Source organism: Hyperolius riggenbachi, chromosome 7 (genome assembly GCF_040937935.1).
Source record: "Hyperolius riggenbachi isolate aHypRig1 chromosome 7, aHypRig1.pri, whole genome shotgun sequence".
Taxonomy (NCBI): domain Eukaryota; kingdom Metazoa; phylum Chordata; class Amphibia; order Anura; family Hyperoliidae; genus Hyperolius; species Hyperolius riggenbachi.
Genome location: NC_090652.1, coordinates 54192176 through 54212576, shown reverse-complemented (window position 1 = coordinate 54212576; position 20401 = coordinate 54192176). Strand labels below are relative to the sequence as shown.

At 45.1% G+C, this 20401-nt stretch overlaps 1 protein-coding gene across 4 annotated transcripts in view; it reads left to right on the top strand.

Annotated features, from left to right (window-relative positions):
* Positions 1-20401, top strand: part of LOC137525521 (uncharacterized) — a 476821-nt gene that overhangs the window by 132912 nt on the left and 323508 nt on the right. For all 4 annotated transcript variants that reach the window (XM_068246643.1, XM_068246647.1, XM_068246645.1 and 1 more), the window contains exons 4-5: positions 5348-5400; positions 11826-12198. In XM_068246643.1, the coding sequence (XP_068102744.1) occupies positions 5348-5400; positions 11826-12198 (426 nt within the window). The remainder of the gene's footprint in view (positions 1-5347; positions 5401-11825; positions 12199-20401) is intronic.

Genomic DNA, 20401 nt, shown 5'->3' with positions numbered 1-20401 from the left:
TTTCTCTATAGAGTAGCAGCATGGGGGTCTCAAAACAACTCTCAAATGCCCTGAAAACAAAGATTGTTCACCATCATGGTTTAGGGGAAGGATAAAAAAAGTTGTCTCAGAGATTTCAGCTGTCTGTTTCCACAGTTAGGAACATATTGAGGAAATGGAAGACCACAGGCTCAGTTCAAGTTAAGGCTCGAAGTGGCAGACCAAAAAAAATCTCGGATAGACAGAAGCGATGGCGGTGGGAAACACAGGCTGAGACAGCAGGAGGAGGAGGTAGATGCAGCTATTGTAGTGGCGTAATAGCTGGTGGCAGTGGCAGACTGGCAGCAGAAGATATAGTTCTGTGTGGACCCTGGCGGTGGGAAACACAGGCTGAGACAGCAGGAGGAGGAGGTAGATGCAGCTATTGTAGTGGCGTAATAGCTGGTGGCAGTGGCAAACTGGCAGCAAAAGATATAGTTCTGTGTGGACCCTGGCGGTGGGAAATACAGGCTGAGACAGCAGGAGGAGGGGGTAGATGCAGCTATTGTAGTGGCATAATAGCTGGTGGCAGACTGGCAGCAGAAGATATAGTTCTGTGTGGACCCTGGCAGTGGGTAACACAGACAGCAGCAGCAAGAGGAGGAGGTAGATGCAGCTATTGATAGTGGCGTAATAGCTGGCAGACTGGTAGTGGCAGCAGAAGATTTGTTCTGTGTGGACCTTGGCGGTGGGAAACACAGGCTGAGACAGCAGGAGGAGGAGGTAGATGCAGCTATTGTAGTGGTGCAATGGCTGGTAGCAGTGGCAGACTGGCAGCAGAAGATATAGTTCTGTGTGGACCCTGACGGTTGGAAACATAGGCTGGGCAGGCACCTTGTGTTGGTACCACGGCACAGTTAAACCCTAACAACAGTGAGCTCCAGGAAGCGGTCGTACTGCCGCAGTTGGGGCCTCCCCACAACTCGGACAGCACAGTTTTCATCCAAGAAACCTCCACAAAAATTACACAGCAATTGTGTTTTGGGCATAATAGGTAGCAGCAGCAGTGGCCTGTGGCACCCTGGCGGTGGGAGCAGCACAGGCAGCAGGAGCCGGGCAATGCAGCAGCAGGTGTAACATGTGCCAGGAGCATGCAGAAGATTGTACCATGGCACGTAGCGTTGGTACCACGGCTGTAAAAAAAATTGTCAACCAGGCTTATTATTCAGGAAGGAGCCAGGAGGTTGTGGTGGTAAAGGGTGGTAAGGCAGGCATAGTGATTCCCAGCCACTGCATGTCCTCCTCTTGCCAACAACAGGGAAAGACTCGCCCAACAGGGTCTGGCTGTGTTTTTTCCTTGCACGGGAAGTGAAGGAGGGAGCAGAGGAGGCCACTGAAGACTGGCTGCCTGAACAGGCCTCATTGTTGGCAGGAGTGGCAGAGGGGGTTCTGGTGCTCTATGTCTGACCACTGCCAGCACCAGCTTCCTTCAGCCTCTTGAACGCCTCATGCGCAACAAAATGTTTTGTTTAGATGCGTAATGAAACTGGAGGTGCCATACTTAGAGGGGTCACAACCTCTGCTCAGCTTTAGTTTGCACACATTGCATGTGGAAAACTTGCTGTCCACTGTGGGCAGAGTGAAGAACTGCCAGAATGGGGACGTGAAGATTCCCCTGCGGCCTGAATGGGATGCTGCTGCTTTTCTCCCTGTGGCGGTTGGGGGTTGAGTGGTGCGGCTGGTGGTACTAGTGGCAGAAGATGAAGCAGCAGGCTGTGGGTCCGGCATTCCACGCCCACTGCTGCTCCTGCCCCTGTCTGCAATGCTGATCCTCCATGCCGAACCCACCGACACATCTTCCTCCTCAGAGTCAGAGCTGACATCCCCCTCCTGTGGATGGTAGTAACGGTCCTTCATCTCATCATCAACATCATACTCCCCCTCCTCAAACAACTGCTGCTGGGATGATGACCCCCCCCAAACTCCTCTTCTGCTGCCACATGCAAGGACCCCCCCCCCCCCTCCAACAACCACTGTCTGCATCTGTGACTCCTCCACATAGCCCAATGCGCCCAGAATATCCTCCTCAAACTCGCTGCTGGTAACAGCCCTGATTGCGATCGCGGTGTTTGGAGTGAAAAGCATGCTCACTGAAGGTAGGCTGCCCACTGGGGTCGACGTGATGACCGAGTCCTCAGGAACTGCTGGGCGGCTGCTGCTGCTCCTGTGAACAGGAGTGCTGGTGGGGGTAAAGATCTCTGTTGTACAGCTGGTGGTGGCCTGCTCATACACCATCAGCTCCATCACAGGCTTGGCGTCTTTCTCCTCCAATGTGTGCGACGACCCTGCTGGAAAATGGGGGAGTCACGCTGCTGCACCTCTGCAGCGTGACTCCCCCTAACAGTTGGGTGTCCAGTGCGTCCACGGCCAGTGGCTAGCAGCAGAATGGACACTGACGCGGAAAAACTGCCGATGGTGGCGGCAATGCTGCTCACTCTCATCTTGCCCTTTCTTTTCATGCTGCCCCTCCCCCGGCTGCCAGTGCCAACAGACATAGTACAACTTTATATGTATCCAAATGAAGTGGGGTACTTGTACTTTATTCATATTAGTAGTAGTAGTAGATAGTAGCAGTAGTAGAACTTCAACTAACGGAGTAACAGCAGAGTAGCAGACACTGACACACTAACTGTCTGTCTATCTCCCACACACTGTAACAGCACTGCAATTGAATTAAGCTAACTCAATACAAATGTACTGTATATAACTAGTAATAGTACACACTAGTAGTAGTAGTATTAGTAATACTAGTAGAACTTCAACTGATGGAGTGACAGGAGCACACACTAACTGTCTGTCTATCTGTCACACTGTAACAGCACTGCAATTAAAGTAAGCTAACTCAATACAAATTTACTGTATATAACTGGCAGTAGTACACACTACTACTACTAGTAGTAGATAGTAGTAGTATTAGTAGTAGTAGAACTTCACCTAATGGAGTGACGGGCAGCAGAGTAGCACACACTGACTGTCTCTCTGTCACACACTGACTGACTCTAACAGCAGCACTGCAGTAACTATCTGTAGTAAATGAAGCTAACACAGTAGTAGTACTCTCTCTAACAACTAACTACACAATAAGACTAGTAGTAGTATAGTAATCTAATCCCTAATAACTTACAATACAAGCTATACTGTAGCTAAGGCTGGCAGCAGGCCTATCCTGTGCACACAGCAGGCCCTAACCTAGCCTAGCAGCTGCAGCACTGAGTCTGACTGTCATACTGACTAAAATCAAAATACAAGCTAGCTAACTAAAAGAACTATAACATAATGGTGTAGTACAGGTGTTTAGGAGCAAAAACGCTAGGTTTAACACAGTAATACAGCACTTGCTTAGCCAACACCACTGGATATGTCTTTCAGTGAGCAGTCACAAGCAAGGACAAGATTCTCATCATGGCGCCCGCCTTATATACAGGAGGAAGTCAGTTGCAAGGATGGCACACCTTACCGTTGATGTTCTGGGTGCATAACCAGGATGTCAAGCCACATCCAACACAATACAAAGTCCAAGGTTGGTTTGCACACCAGAGGCACTACCATGGCAATGCACGCCGGTACATCGGTAATGTCAGCCTAATGGCTGATAGATGCGCGGAGGCGCGATTTTCATAGTTTAGATCACTATGTCTATAGATATAATATATGTCTATATATATGTTGGGATATTTGGATGTGATGTTTGTATGTCTGCACTTTCTGATGAAACAATTGTCAAAATACATTGTGCTGATCAATGCACTAAGGAATAAAGACGCATTTTTAAAATTTACTGGTGTGCAAACCAACCTTGAACTTTATATACAGGAGGGGCTGGCCAGGGTTCCCCTCTGTGATTGGCTGCTAGGGCTTCGGCTGGGAGCCCTCTGATTGGTTCAATGATGTCAATGGACGTCATCTCCGTGGTTACACTATCCGGATACCTAATGCGTATCCGGATTCGCTCGGATAGTGCATTCCCGGATTTAGCCAGCTATCCGGAATGTATTCTGAGTCCAGATAGAAGAAAAAAATTTGGATAATCTGGGTATTCCAGATATCCGGAATCTGGATGAGCACCACTACCCTGGACTCCGCACTCTTCTTCACTCCTCACATCCAAAACCTCACAAAGTCCTGCAACAACCACCTTCGTACAATCTGCAAGATCCGCCCTTTCCTGACCTCTGCCACCACCAAACTCCTCATCCATGCCCTCATAATTTCCCACCTTGACTACTGCAATGCCCTTCTGTCTGGTCTCCCTACGACCCAAATATGCAATCCATCATGAATGCGGCAGCCAGAATTATCCACTGCTCCCATCGCTCCACCATGGCAGCTCCCCTTTGTGAATCCCTCCACTGGCTTCCTATCCAGTCCAGAATCTGATTCAAGATACTGTGTCTGACCTACAAATCTGTCCACAAAACTTGTCCAACTTATATTTCCGGTCTTACTCAGAGGTACACACCTAGCCGCTTACTCCGCTCCTCCAATGAACTTCGCCTGACCTCTCCCCGCATCACCCAGTCCCATGCACACCTCCAGGACTTCTCAAGAGCTGCTCCAACACTATGGAACTCCATACCTCCACCCATTAGGGCAGTCCCCTCCTTCAACATCTTCAAGAAGGCCCTCAAAACTCACCTTTTCACTCTGGCCTACCCCCCTCGCAAGTGCTTTAAACCCGCAGCTTAATTCTGGTCCCCTACCGTTCGTGTCCCTACCTCTCCCTCTAGATTGTAAGCCTTTGGGCAGGGTCTTCCTCCTTTTGTGTCCTACCTGATCATGCACCTCCATTACTGTGAACCCATGCTATGCATTTGAGTGAACTCAAATTGCCTAATCTCCATGCTCAATCCAGTGACTGACTAAGCATTACCATGTACTGGGCTGCGTGATCTATTTTTTCTTGTTTTCCTGTATGGTCATATTGCTGTGTTTCACACCTAAATATTGTGTGTAACCTAAACTAATGTCCAGTGCTGCGTAATATGTTGGTGCTTTATAAATACAGTAAATAAATAATAATATGCTATTTATGGCTTATTGTGGGTGACCACATTAACATTTTGACTATAGCAATGACCCATGTTGCCTTCTCAGGCTCAGCACTACCTGAAGATAATTGGCATATTAAAAATGGTCCATGGTTTAAAAGTGTTACATACAAAATACTTGCTCTGCTAGTTGTGAATTGAAGAATCTTTTCAATAACATAGATGAAAATGAGTGTAAATGAAAACAGTTGAACAGATTTAAAAAAACAGACAATACGCTTGTGAATTAACAGAATGAATGCTTAGCAAAACTGTAATGATCTGTCCTTTTATGTGAACAGATACACAGTCCTCCTCTTCTACGAGTCCTCAAGAGAAGTCTTATGGAAGAAAGGTAAGAAATGCTTTAATAAAATCAAGTTATGGTTTATAAAAAAATGTATAATCTAGCTACACAAATCTGGACATTGTACATGCATGATTAATGATTTTAACCACTTAAAGAGACACTGAAGCGAAAAAAAAATGATGATATTATGATTTGTATGTGTAGTACAGCTAAGAAATAAAACATTAAGATCAGATACATCAGTCTAATTGTTTCCAGTACAGGGAGAGTTGAGAAACTCCAGTTGTTATCTCTATGCAAAAAAGCTATTAAGCTCTCCGACTAACTTAGTCGTGGAGAGAGCTGTTATCTGACTTTTATTATCTCAACTGTAATTGAACTGTTTACTTTTCCTCTTGCAGAGGAGAGTTCATTACTTCACAGACTGCTCTGAAAGACTCATTTTGAATGCTGAGTGTTGTGTAATCTGCACATATTATAGGATAATGCAATGTTAGAAAAAACCCTATATACCTGAAAATAAAAATATGAGAATATTTTCTTTGCTGCTAATCTTCTAGTAATTATTCATAGTACACAACCAATTCATTATATCATTTTTTTTTTTCGCTTCAGTGTCTCTTTAATAGTTCACTCGCTAGACCAATGGTCCACTCTCCATGCAGTAAGGGTGATCTATAAGTGACCAATATTGATGGGCAATAATAATACAAAATAATTCAGGGTTGATTCAAAATTATGCAAATTTGTAATGCAAATGAAACTGAAACCAATCAAATAAAGCCAAGGTGGAATTGGATTTGATCCAGTCTTTAATTTCCATATCATTCACCATGATCATCCCTAGCCATCAATGGGGATGTGGGGAATTATGGGAGATTCATCTTTTTATTAAGTCCCTTTCACAGTTGACAATTAATCTGCCGTCTTTACAGGCAAATTAGTTAATTGTACAGCATTTACTGTTCACCTGGATTAGGGCACAGCAATTATGAGGGTGGGAGTTACCCTATGTACATGCACTTGATATTTTGGAGTGAGTACCGGTGATTTCCAATGTCGGCAGCCTATCCTCTATCTGCACCCTTCATCCTCTGTGATTATTTGGCCAAAGGCTGTTGCAGTGTAGTTCTTAATGTAATACAAGAGACATTGGGCCTGATTCACAAAGTGGTGCTAACAGTTAGCACGCTAGTGAAAAGCCCTTTATCACGCCTAAACTCAGTTTAGGCATGATAAGTTTAGGTGTGATAAGTTTAGGCATGATAAGTTTAGGCAGGATAAGTTTAGATAACTTTAGCTCACTTGCAAAGTCCCGCACGCAAAGTAGCGCCATTAAACTCTATGCGAAGTGCACCAGACTTTGCTAGCGCAAAACTTTTGATCAGCTGTGCACTGCGGTGCTAACCCAGTTGGTGCTTAAACTTATCATGCCTAAACTTATCACACCTAAAGTATTTTACCACGGAAATCGGAATACCACAGAATGTTTAAGAAAAAGACACCGTGAGCCCAATATGGTGTAGTATGCTCGGAACAATAGTGAATAATGTCATATGAAAAGGTTATACTCACAAACAAGGGTTACCGCTGAGGCAACCACTGTGAATGCAGGTGAGGAGATTAGACCTGTCCTCACTCAGGACTAAGATGTCGCTCTCTGTAGACAGAAGAAAGGTAGGGGTGGGTCCCCCTTCCACCAAGGGAGGACACTATAATGACTTTGATGAACAGAGGTGCCAGCAGAATAAAAACAATAATTAAAAGTTTTAATATATGCTGGGGAGGCAGTGGTGGACTTACCTCCGAAAGCAGACTAGACTACTTGTCTGACATAAATAAACACTTATAGATCAATTGGGGTACTAATAAAGTGTTTGTTTATGTCAGACAAGTAGTCTAGTCTGCTTTCGGAGGTAAGTCCACCACTGCCTCCCCAGCATATATTAAAACTTTTAATTATTGTTTTTATTCTGCTGGCACCTCTGTTCATCAAAGTCACTGAATTTTTAGGCCAATCACAAGTACCAGAAGTATTAGGCCAATCAGAGAATGCAGAAGTGTACCAAGTTTGCCAATGCTAATAGTGCACATATGCAAAAAATCGCGTATCGCATAAACTTTTTTTCCCTTTTTAATATTAACTAACTTTATTGACAAAAACAACAGGAAAAAAAAAAAACATTCAGTGAAAATCGGATATTCCAATGTATAGGGAATTCTGCGGAAATCAGAAAGACACTTCATGGAGAGTGGAATTGCATTAAAAGTGGAAATCTGCATTTTCTGACCATCCCTATTTTATATTATTCTGCCTATATATAACTTTGGAATGGCTAATTTCCAAATGTGGTTAGTGTTAGGTTTTACATGAGTGTTAAGGTCCATTTAGGATTAATATAGGGCTATCAGTATGAATGAGGAGGTGAACTGCAGAGATGTGTTTTCCCTGTGAACACAACACATTAGTATAAGGTGGGAATTTGCATTCTAAACCCCCCATGAGGCAAATAATCATGGTGTTTTAACCATTAAATATAAGAGCTAAGATAGGCAGTGAAGTTGTTGTGAAGTGACTAAGATATAAATAAGTAAGGCTGAGCACAAGGTTATGACTTAGAGATGGGCCGAACTGTTCTGCCAGCGAATAGTTTGCGGCGAACAAGGGGTGTTCATGTTCATCACCTCAAGCGAACACATGGCGTGTTCGAGTCACCCCCTATATGTTATAATGGAGCTAAACTTTGACTCCTCACTCCAGAGTCAGCAGACACATGGCAGCCAGTCAGCTATTCCTCCCACTTGGACGCCCCCCCCCCCCCCCCCCCCCACCTATCAGGAAGCCAGCACAGCAGCCATTTTATACTCTGACTGTGGCTACTGTGCTAAACAGATTAGGGAAAATGTGCTGCTGACAGGGAGAGCGTTAGTTAGGCCTGTGTTCTCAGTGCAGATTCTTGCTGCTACCACATTGTCCTGAACAGCTAAGTCCTTCTTAGGTCTGGCACATTGTTTTTCTTGCTTTTGTATTGATGTTCTGTGTCTAGTGCACAAGTTAGTTGTTGGAGACAGGTCTGCTGGTCCTAGTAGTGCACTGACCATAATCCAATAATTCTTCACTACCACTACTTCTTGCATCTAGTATCCCCCACTGCCCCTTGTATAAGGCCTCAGTGCAGAATCAGTGTTTAATCGGTCACTTAAAGTGGACCCAAACCAAACATTTTTTTAATTCAAAATATTTAGTTGCACCACTCTGACACATACAAAGATAAATAAACACTCCTTCAAGCCTATGAGCATTTCAGTGCATGCTTTTCACCCTTCTCTTTTCATAACTAGAGTTATACAGGTGGCAGCCATTAGCAATTCCTCCTTTGCTGGACACCATCTACTCCAGCATTTTGCCGGATTCTGTCCCGGCAATATGAAAGGAAGGGAGGGCTTCCTCCAATAAATGTAAAATATGTTATATTTGTCATCATACAGCTGAAAAAAGGCTGTTATTTATTATTATAAGTTAGAAAATAGATTTTATTCCTGAAATCTTGTATTTTTTAATTTGGGTCCACTTTAACTGTCAATGAACTACCTCAGCCTGACTATAGAGGCTGGAAAACCGCAATCACCTGCACTCTCACGAAGGTGCGTACAAGCACGGCTCCACTATTCACCACTACACAGAGATTGCCACAGAGGGGACTAACATTTATGTCCAGGAGGTGTCAACTGGTAAAAACAATGATTTGCTCACCAGATGTTATCACTAAAGCTGTTTGCGGTTGTTTGCAGTGTGTTAAATGCTGTGTCTCATCTGCCAGTGTGAACCAGGCATAACCCTTACACTACCTTATCACCGTGTATGCACATACCGGATGTTTTAAAGCACTTAATTCCGCCAATTTAGGAATGTGCTGTGATTTCTGCCCTTTAGAGGTTAAAACACGACTCTGCGTTACCTACATTATTTTTGGTGGGAATTTTGCCATGGCTTCCCCTCCGGCATGCCCCTGTCCAGGTGTTAGACCCCTTGAAACAACTTTTCCATCACTTTTGTGGCCATAAATAGTCCCTGTATGTTTTAAAATTTGCCTGCCCATTGAAGTCTACGGCGGTTCGCAGATTTGCCAGATTAGTGATCTTTTGCAGAAATTTGCGTTCAAAGTTTTCAAACCTAAAATTTGATGTTCGGCCCATCACTAGTTATGGCCCACACCTAAAGGAGGTATGGCGAATTTAGGAAGGCATTGTTGTTAGTGTTATCATGTGTTACTGAAAATAAAACAGGTTTTTAATTTTTTGCTTCAAACGTTGCATTAGAGCTTCTTTTCAGGCAATGGGCTTGATTCAAAAAGCTGTGCTAACTGTTAGCATGCTTGTGAAAAGCCCCCCTTCACGCCTAAACTCAGTTTAGGCATGATAAAATCAACTCGCACGCAAAATCCCACGCGAAACGTCGCACCGCAATGCGACTTTAACGTCGCATCCAATGCGCCTATAAGGTCGCATGGGGTGCAACTTTAATGTCACATCGCCTTATAGGCGCATCAGATGCGATGTTAAAGTCACATCGCGGTGCAACGTTTTGCGCGCACCACGCTGAGCACGCGCAAACGTTTGCGCGCGGGACTTTGCATGTGATCTTATTGTCAAAAAGGTGCTAACCTACTTAGCACCCTGCTTAACATGCCCAAAGGTGCTAAGTAGGTTAGCACGGCTTTGTGAATCAAGCCCAATGTCTTTATTTTTCCATAAACAACAATCTACATTTAATCTAAAAAAATAATAAAAATAAAATATAGTCATGTCTCCACATTCAGAAATATTATCGTAATTTGCCCTCTAGATTGTAAGCTTCCCCTCTACTGTAGATTGTAAGCTTGCAAGGGCAGGGACCTCCTTCTAGTGTTTCTAATATTGCTGTAATTTACCATATGAACATGTCCCAACTTTAGAGATATATCTAACTACACATTATGTATGTGTTTGTATTTCTACTAAAGAATGTAATGACTGTACAGTGTCTTGAACTTCTTTTATATATGTTCCCCAATATTGGTTTTGTACTAAGTTCAGCTCTGCAGAAGATGTTGGTGCTATATAAATAAATAAATAATAATAATAAAAAAATAAAATTAACTCTCAACACCCTGAATTCCATCATGAATATCTTGTGATTCTATTTCCGTTTTCCACACACAACAATTTATATTTGCAAAGAGCCAGCACTTGCCAACCCTTGCTGTTTTAATTCTTGTGGGGTATTTTGAGTGAGATTCTTTTGAGGGTGTCTGCTTTTCTTGGTGGAAGGTCTACCTGTCCTGTTTTTGGCATTCTAATGCCAACCGATTGTACTTTTTTAAAAGTATATCGTAGCTGCCTGGATACTATTTTAAATTGGCTTTTGTTATGGGCAGTAACTACGGATTATTTTTGGAACAGGGAGTATATTTCGAGCACCCTCAAAAAAACCTGAAAAATCATGCAGTTGCTTATTTTCGGGGTATGTCTTATTTTCAGGGAAACAGGGTACCGAATGTAAACTGATCTTAATATGAACTGAATTACTTCATTTTCCATTCAGGTACCAAAACAATTTTTTGACTTGAGTATAAACCTAGGGTAGAAACCCAGGCCATTACTTTTATCATCTCTATCCCCATATTGTTTCTCTTGTGAGCTAGTAGCCTTTTCCCCATATAGCATTCCGTGTTGTCTAATGGTCCCTTCCTCCCCACAATGCATTCTCTGGTGATTAATGCCCCCCATTGCATACTTGGTGTCCCGCAGCCCCCCTCCCTCATACATACAATGTAACCAGTGTACAGTGGTCCCTTTCCTTCCCGCATACAGCAAAACCAGGTGTCTAGTGGTCCCCTTTTTTCCCATACAGCATCCTCTTTTGTCCCCTCAGTTTCCCCTCCATCTCCCATAGCTAACAAACTAAGCTTCTCCCCCTGTCCCCTTACACTGTTTCCATGGTGTATAGTGGCTGCCTCCTTCCCTGTGTCCCCTTGCAGACTGTATCAGCAGTTGAAGCAAAGGAAAAGTATCTTACCAGCTCTAGGCTGGACATGCTGTACGGGACTTCTCCTGGTCTTCCTGGTAGGGTTCACCCTCTGTGCTTGCTTTCTAAACACTAGGGGACTCTTGTGTTTAGTGAGCAAGCACTAGAGGATTAGTCCCACGTGAAGAGACACTAGAAGGAGTCAGGAGGACAACTGAGCTTGCTAGCTATGGGAAACGAAGAGGAGGGAAAATGGTGAATTGTATTGTTGTATAGAGAGGGTGGGGGTGAGGGAGCACTATACACCTCCCATAGTGACCAACTATAAATTGAGTTTTTGTTCTGGGGGTCATTTTAAGATAAAAAATATGTGGGTTTATATATGTGTATATACAGTAGTAACATTTGTATCATTAGCATTAAGTAACATTTCAATAATCAGCATTTTTTTAATCTCTAAAAGTCAAAGAAACAAAAAGAAAATCTTAAAAATGGCAAACAGGGTCATAAAAAGGACCCCAACAAAAAAAACCAAAAACAAGATAAAACAGGCAAAGCAGAAGAGAATGAAGTAAAGAGCCATGATGATACTCGACAGGTTATGGGTCTTCTCTCCTGGTCAGCAGAGGTGGAAAGTAAATGGCTGAGAGAACTCCTACAGTCTTCATTTTTTCAGGATGTGGTGGGAGATGTTCAACACATCAATGCCAATGACCATGAGACAATCATAGAAAAGATATCCAAAACTACTTCACTCATGTTCTACTTCACCAAGGAAAGTTTATCAACTTTTTCATCTCAACCAAACATTTATGAGAAGTCTTTCTCTAATGATGGTAAGTGTCATTTTGTTTAGTAAATTTATGTGACAGCATGGTCATCAGAATCTTTTTGTAATACCATATTTTTTGGACCATAAAACACTCCAGACCAAAAAACCCAACTAGGTTTAGAGAAAAAAAAAACTGGGGGAAAAATATATACTAAACCTGGTGCGTTCATGGTGCAGGGGCGTCTTGTGGAGCTTCTCCCTCCAAGTCACATAAATGAGGTGTCTTACAATGCTCCATAAACCTCACTTTCCTGTGTACCATAATGGCAGGAGTTTATTGTTGCTGGGGTAGAGAAAAAACTACCAGGCACAAATGGAGAGTGAGGGTTTCAGATTTCATAAATTACTGCACTAAATTCAACAAATAATACATAATATGCAGTCTGTAGTGCACACCTTCTCTCCCCTCTCTCTCTTCACTTGCTGCAGCCCCCCAAAATATAATGTTTGCATGAAGAAAAAAAATAAAAATTGAACTTTTAAAAAACAATGAAAGTCAATTGTAACTAATTAGTGAATAACATGATAATCGGTAGGCATAGTCCTGAGGATTTGTACAAAAATTAGGCAAAAAATAATCCTCAGAGTCATAAGTTCATCAGCCCCTTGCTACTAGTCATGATTAGAAGATAAACTTCTGCACCTATGGTGTGTTTGCACCTCGATAAAGTGCACATGCTTTGAAGTGGTTTGCTCTGTGGCTAATTGCCAAATGAAACAAGCAGTAGTTGAACAGTGAAGTGTACGCTATTCCATGCTGCTAAAATGCAAAACAATAAAAGAGTTTCACTTATCTGGGTCTTCGATCAGCCCGCCGCAGCCGTCCTGTGCTGTGAATAACCGATTCTCCATTCTCCAACCACAGCTAAGTTTAGGTTTTGCTGACTGATCAGTTGGCAGTCAACTGCGCTTGTGCGGTCCTTGCCACGCGTAACTTAGAACCCATTCACATCATCGAAAGCATCCTGTGCAAGCGCAGTAAGAGAGAACCTCTTACTGCGACCAGAGAGAGAGAACCTCTTAGGCCTCATTCCCATCATACGCGCTTCCGTGCGGATATGGAAGCACGTATAATATGCTGAAACGCAGGAACGGCAGAAGGGCATAGACTGCCCTTCTACCGTTCACATCTATTGCGCCGAACAGCAGTATGATGCACTGGGAAGTGTTTGCATACTGCTATCTGCATTTTGCCCGGAAGCGCAGAGCTGATCCCATCACTGTCATGGATGGGAACAGCAGCGCAGCGGGCAGCGGCGCAGATGACATGCGATCGGATGCACTGCGTTCGGATCGCACGGCCATCTGCGTACGTAGATGTGAACAAGGCCTTACTGCGACCAGAGAGAGAGAGAACCTCTTACTGCGGCTGCACAGGGTGCGTTCAATGACTTGAATTAATTACAGGATACGCGTGGCAAGGGCTGCGCAAGTGCAGTGGACTGCCGGATCTGTTTTCACTCCTTTTGCCTTCAGCTGCTTCCATTCTGTTTCCCCATATCCCCCTCCCCCTTCCCCCCAAACTCCATCAGCTAAGTGTGGCACTGCCAGGGATGCTGGGAGGACTTCCTGAGCCCAGGAGAATGTGATTTTCCAGGAAGACACAAAGGTCGCTGTAACTGACACGACCTGCAGCAATCTCTGTTTACACGCTGGGCCTGTGGAGATGGCACTTCTGACAGGTTGATATTAGAGGTCCCAAGATCAGTTGCCTCCTTGCATGTCGCTGCCACTCACCTACATGGATCTCTGGCAGCTTCATCTGAGCCACAGAGCATGCCAACAGGACAACATGGAGCAAATCATGACGGCCTCTTGTAATTATACAGGTATTTCAGCGGTGTGGTGGTAATCTAGAGCTGATGCAAACTTCAGAACGACAATTTTGCTGGATAGAATGGTCCGTTTCTTCAGAATCAGAATAATTTATTTCGCCAAGTACAACGGGGGTTGTACCCGGAATTATTTTTGGCACATACAGGGTTGGTGATGGCACGGTAACAGCAAAATCATAGAAATACACAAAGTAGTTTCAGAGATATACAAGAGAGATATACAAGCAGTATATTACACATTGCACAATACACAAAACATTCAGCTAGATGGGTTCGTCTGAGTACTATGTTGAGCGGAGCTGCCTGCTACACTCTGTGCGGCGCTCAATTGCTCTGCAGCAATAACAGACTCCCCACCACATGTCTTGGAAAAATGCAGGTAGTGAGAGAGACTGAGAAAAAAGAAGGAGCGATAGGAGAAAGATAGAGAGTAGTTACAGCAGATATACATTAGATACATACAGTAGATACAGTACACATACAAGAGTCCCCTAAGGATTGCGACATGACCTGGCCATTTAGGAGTCCTGTTTGGCTGGTCGGGTCGATTTTGCTCCATGGCTACTGTGGATACTAGCGGTGCACAGGGTTGCCATCAGATGGAATTGGCATCAAAAGAGGTGGGAGAGCTGCAGCATTTAGGCTGGTCTAGTTGTGACCGTCTTCCGCACGTGGTTGAAAAAAGTGCTTGGATGCCATGCAGTGGCTGCTGGGCTGTGGTACAGGCCTGAGCCTATATGGCGGAGTCTGACCTGATGCTGTGATGGTGGCTCTTGTGAGTGCAGTCCTGGATTGCTCTGTGCTGCACTGGGACCCTCCATGTGTGGGCTGGGGCTGCATTGGTCCTGCTGTGGCATCCTGGTGTGGCAGTGGAAAGAGTGTCGGGAGGCAGCGGTGAAGGGACACAGTTTGTCCAGGCTGACGAGGCAGGAACAGAGGTGGTGTGTGTTGGATCCCTCTTTGTGCCAGAGCCACTGCATGAGCACTGAGGACGGGGTTCTCTTTACGCCTGGCCGCCGGTGTTGTGGCTGATCGTGCTGGCCCGCTCTGAGACGAAGCTGCTGCTGGAGTTGGATACCCGTGTCACGTGGCTAGGATCAGCTGAGCGGACTTATGGAGAGCTGCCGAGCACCAATCGAATGTGGGGTGCGGGGGGGGGAGCCCGACCTCCGGTCATTCGCCCGCTGGAGAGCGGGGCTGATTGCGGACCACACAGATGGTTTTGGCAAGGCATACCGGCAATTAAGGGGAGAAAAGAGAAGCTAGGTGCCGGAGCCCTGTGGCCGTGGCTGCTGACTCAGCGCCATCTTGGATGTAATGGCACTGTAATTTGTTGGTTCTTCTTTCTCTGCACCAGCAGTCTGATTGGCTGCAATTAGCGGCTTTGACACTCTCACAGCCGGCAGATATCTTATCTAAAGTGGACTCCAGACACCTCAAGCATTATGGAATTTATTTGGCAAATAAAGTCATACAAGTGTGTGCATCAGCAATCTTATCTTCCTTCCCTCGGAAGCAATCGATCTGTAATAGGTCATTTTAAGCGTTTCCTGGCACTTGAGCTAGTCCTTGTGAATAACTCAGGTATCTCTTTAGAACAGTCTCTGTTGCATTGCACTGTGACAGATGCTACTGCATATAAGCCTATGTACAGAATACAGATACAGGAAGTATAAGGAAGTTATGAGACATTAGAAGTGACTAGAAGTGAGCTCTGGAGCCCACGCATGGCCGTTATATACTGGCCTCTAAAGAGTTAATTGTGACATCACCCAAGGGGTGTGCCATTATTGTGTTGTATCTGTCAATCACCTGTATAAGATCACAGGGGTTTGGTATTGGCTCCTATGTCCATGTGACTGATGAGACCCTGCACAGGTGCAGATGAGGCCTGCCTGATGAGGACCAATAAATCCAAATATGAGGTAATATGTTCTGGTATGTCCTAGCTAAATATGTTTTCAGTTCTCGCTGACAATGTTTTCTGTTCGCCTATGAATGTTAATACCTCCCCAGACTAAAAGTCTGGGTCCAGGACTGATAAATTGTTCTATGCCCTTCATAAAATATAAACATTCTGTGGGATTAGATTGTGAGCCCCACTGTGGGACAGTTAGTGACAAGACAATATACTCTGTATAGCGCTGCGTAATATGTTTGCGCTATATAAATACCTAAATAAATAAATAATACTCTAAACTTTCAGTATTGTGCTTCTAGATACATCTCTATGTCTCTTAACCACCCTGGCATTCTATTAAGATCGCCAGGGCGGCTGCGGGAGGGTTTTTTTTAAATTAAAAAAAAACTATTTCATGCAGCCAACTGAAAGTTGGCTGCATGAAAGCCCACTAGAGGGCGCTCCGGAGGCGTTCTTCCGATCGCCTCCGGCGCCCAGAATAAACAAGGAAGGCCGCAATGAGCGGCCTTCCTTGTTTTGCTTACATCGTCGCCATAGCGACGAGCGGAGTGACGTCATGGACGTCAGCCGACGTCCTGACGTCAGCCGCCTTGATCCAGCCCTTAGCGCTGGCCGGAACTTTTTGTTCCGGCTACGCTGGGCTCAGGCGGCTGGGGGGACCCTCTTTCGCCGCTGCTCGCGGCGGATCGCCGCAGAGCGGCGGCGATCGGGCAGCACACGTGGCTGGCAAAGTGCCGGCTGCGTGTGCTGCTCTTTATTTGATGAAAATCGGCCCAGCAGGGCCTGAGCGGCAGCCTCCGGCGGTGATGGACGAGCTGAGCTCGTCCATACCGCCCGGCTGGTTAATTAATGAGAAACTCTGTATATAAAGTCTCTGACTAAACCATGGTTCAATAATAGGGCTCTACTGCAAGAACCTGATCTGTAAGATCGCTTTCTACAGTCCCCCCTGTGGAGACCAAATATATAGAATTCTGTATATTTGGTGTGTGACAACGGCAGCAATCTCTTGTCGGCTTTGAGTTTGGGCAGCTTGACACATGTACCCTGCGCGGCACATGTGCTTAATCTTATAATCCAAAGATTTGTGTGTAAGTACCCAGGCTTGCAGGAGGTCCTAAAGCAGTCCAGGAAGTGTGTGGGCATTTCAGGCATTCCTACACGGCCATGGCGCGCTTGGCTGATATTCAGCAGAGAAACAACTTGCTGGTGAGACGCTTGATTTGCAATAGACGACTCGCTGGAATTCAACACTCCTCATGTTTGACCGCCTGCTACAACAGGAGAAAGCCTTCAATGCATATCTGTACAGCTATGGTCAAAGGTCAGGCTGTGGGCAGCTGGGCATTTTCTGGCTGAAGTACTTGACACTCATGCGTAATGCCTGCAGGCTCATGCGTCTGAGGAGGTGACGAACCTGGTGAGTCGCAGTGAAGGCGCCATCAGCGACTTGATCCCATATGCTTTCTTCCTGGAGCGTGCCGTGCATAGAGTGGTGGATCAAGCTGTAGAGGAGCATTAAGAGGAGGAAGAGTTGTGGGAATCATCACGACCAAAACCAGATTTTTCGTCAACACCTGCAGCAGCACAGAGGAGGGGAGAGGAGGAGGAGGAGGAGTCCTCTGGGGAAGAGGAGTCAGATGAGGAAGGTGTTTTTTTTTTTTTTAGAAGGAGGCGGAAGAACAACTGCAGCAGGCATCACAGGGGGCTTGTGCTGCTCACCTTTCCCGTGGTATTGTTTGTGGCTGGGAGGAGGAGGAGAACTTACCTGACATCACTGAGGAAGAGCAAGAGGGGATGGCTAATACGTCGGCTTCCGACTTTGTGCATATGGGGTCTTTCATGCAGTCCAGCCTGTTAAGGGACCCCCATATAAAAAAACAAAACAAAGGGGAATGACCTGTACTGGGTGGCAACGCTACTAGACCCTTGGTATAAGCACAAAGTGGTGGAGATGTTACCAAATTACCAGTAGGCAGAAAGGATACAGCACTTGCACAACAAGCTGGCAAATATGCTTTACAGTGCGTTTAAGGGTTATGTCACAGCACAACGGAATAACGGTGCCACTGCCAGTAATCCTCCTCCTTCTCTCATGTCCATGCAGGCAAGGACAGGATGCTCTAGCGATCTCATGGTGATGTTGGACATGCGGACATTCTTTAGTCCAATGTCTCGCCTTAGCCCTTCCGGATACACCCTCCACCAATGCCTCGACCGGCAGGTAGCCGTCTACCTGGTCTTAAGTGTGGATATAGGCACTCTGAGCAGCGATTAACCCCTGGACTATTGGGTGCACAGGCTTGACCTGTGGCCAGAGCTGTCACAATTTGCCATCCAGCTTCTGGCTTGCCCTGCCTCAAGCGTCCTGTCAGAAAGGACCTTCAGAGCAGCTGGAGGCATTATCAAAAAAGTGTTCAGTACCTCAACTTTATCAAAATGAATGAGGCATGGATTTCGGAGGGCTACTGCCTGCCCGAAGACTAAGTCAGTCCCCACACACAGCATCTCTGCCTGTACGCCATGTGACTGCCTGCCCCATGACTAAGTCAATCCCCACACACAGTATCTCTGCCTGCCTGCCGGCCGCTGCTGACTGCCCCAAGACTAAGTCAGTCCCCACACAGCATCTCTGCCTGCAAGCCGCTTGACTGCCTTCTCCGCCACCACCAACAGGGTTCAGGACTCCAGGTGGATTCCGGAATTTTGAAGGCCGCTGCTAGCAGTGGCTGCTACCAAAAAGAATAATAATTTTTCTGGTGCGTGTACATGCCTGCCTAATTTTTCTGGCTGCTCTGCAGCTGCAACAACAAAACAAAAGGCATGTACATGTGTCAATTCCCCTTCGTGACCGTTACCTTGCCGCGGTGAAGGGACTTGCATATCACAATGAAACAATGACCTATATGAGTGTGTTGGGGGGCACAACCAAGATTTTAAGGTTGTTGCTTCATTATGGACAGACCAAATTCGATCAGCTGGATAGTCACTGTTGTTCTGTCATTGAGCTACCTCAGCCCGGTGACCATATTGGCTTGAAAACCGCCATTGCCTGCACTCTCGCCATCGTGCGAACCAGTCCAGCATGGCCATCACTACACAAACAGCTGTTTGCAGTGCGTTACACAGTGAGTTTGGACTGTCAGTGTGAAGCAGTACACTAATTACACTACCTAATTGATGTATACACACGCAAGATGTTTTCAAGCACTTTATGCCTCCAATTTAGGAATGCAATGCGATTTCTGCTTTTTAGGGATTATAACCCTGCTGTGCGTCAAATCCATAATGTTCTCTGGGACTTTTGGCGTGTATCCCACTCATCCATGCCCCCCTCCAGTTGTTAGACTCCTTGAAACATCTTTCCCATCACTTTTGTTGCCAGAAACAGTGTTTGTAGTTTTTCAAGTTCGCCTGCCCATTGAAGTCTATTGCAGTTCGCCAAATTTTCTGGTTCAACAACTTTTGCAGAAGTGTGCGTCCGCGGTTCGCAAACCCAAAAGAGCCACACAGCCATAAGCAGGACATAGATTTCAACTGCATTAGTCTGGAACTGGTTAAAAAAAAGTAGAACACATTATCATAACTTTGTGTGAAAGCTGAATAAACCTAAGAAGCAGCAGTGAATGTCAATGAATCAGATGAATGTTTTAGCAAACAGTTTTAACCTTTAACCACTTTACCCCCGCGCGTACGTATTTCTCCGCCCCTTTTTCCATCCTTTAAAAACCAGGGACGGAGAAACACGTACTTTCCGCGTTCCCGACGCTGTCCGCGCTCCCGCTCGTAAACACGCCGCCCGCCGCTAGTAAAACCGCCGCCGCCCGCTCGCCCGGAGATCAATGAACGGGAAAATCCATTCCCGTTCGTTGATCTAAGCCCCACAATGACCCACTGCTCTCCTATGGGCAGCGCGATCATTGTGAGAAGAAACTCACGTGTCCAGCCTCCTTATTCTTCCTCCAAGCTTCCGGAAGGAGGCTTGGAGGTCGCAATAAAGCAAAAAGTTACTGTGGCCATCTTGTGGCCAAATAGTAAACTACACCCTACACATTTTTCACATACAAATAAATGACTTTTACACAAAAAATTAACTCATTACCTCCCACACTCCCCATTTTTTTTTTTTTTTGTAATTAAAAAAAAATTCAAAAATTTACAATTAAAAAAAATACATAATTAGTTACCTTAGGGACTGAACTTTTTAAATATTTAAGTCAAGAGGGTATAACACTGTTACTTTATAAACTATGGGCTTGTAATTAGGGATGGACGCAAAACTGAAAAAAATGCACCTTTATTTCCAAATGAAATATTGGCGCCAAACATTGTGATAGGGACATAATTTAAACGGTTTTATAACCGGGACAAAAGGGCACATAAATTTCATGGGTTTTAATTACAGTAGCATGCATTATTTAAAAACTATAATGGCCGAAAACTGAAAAATA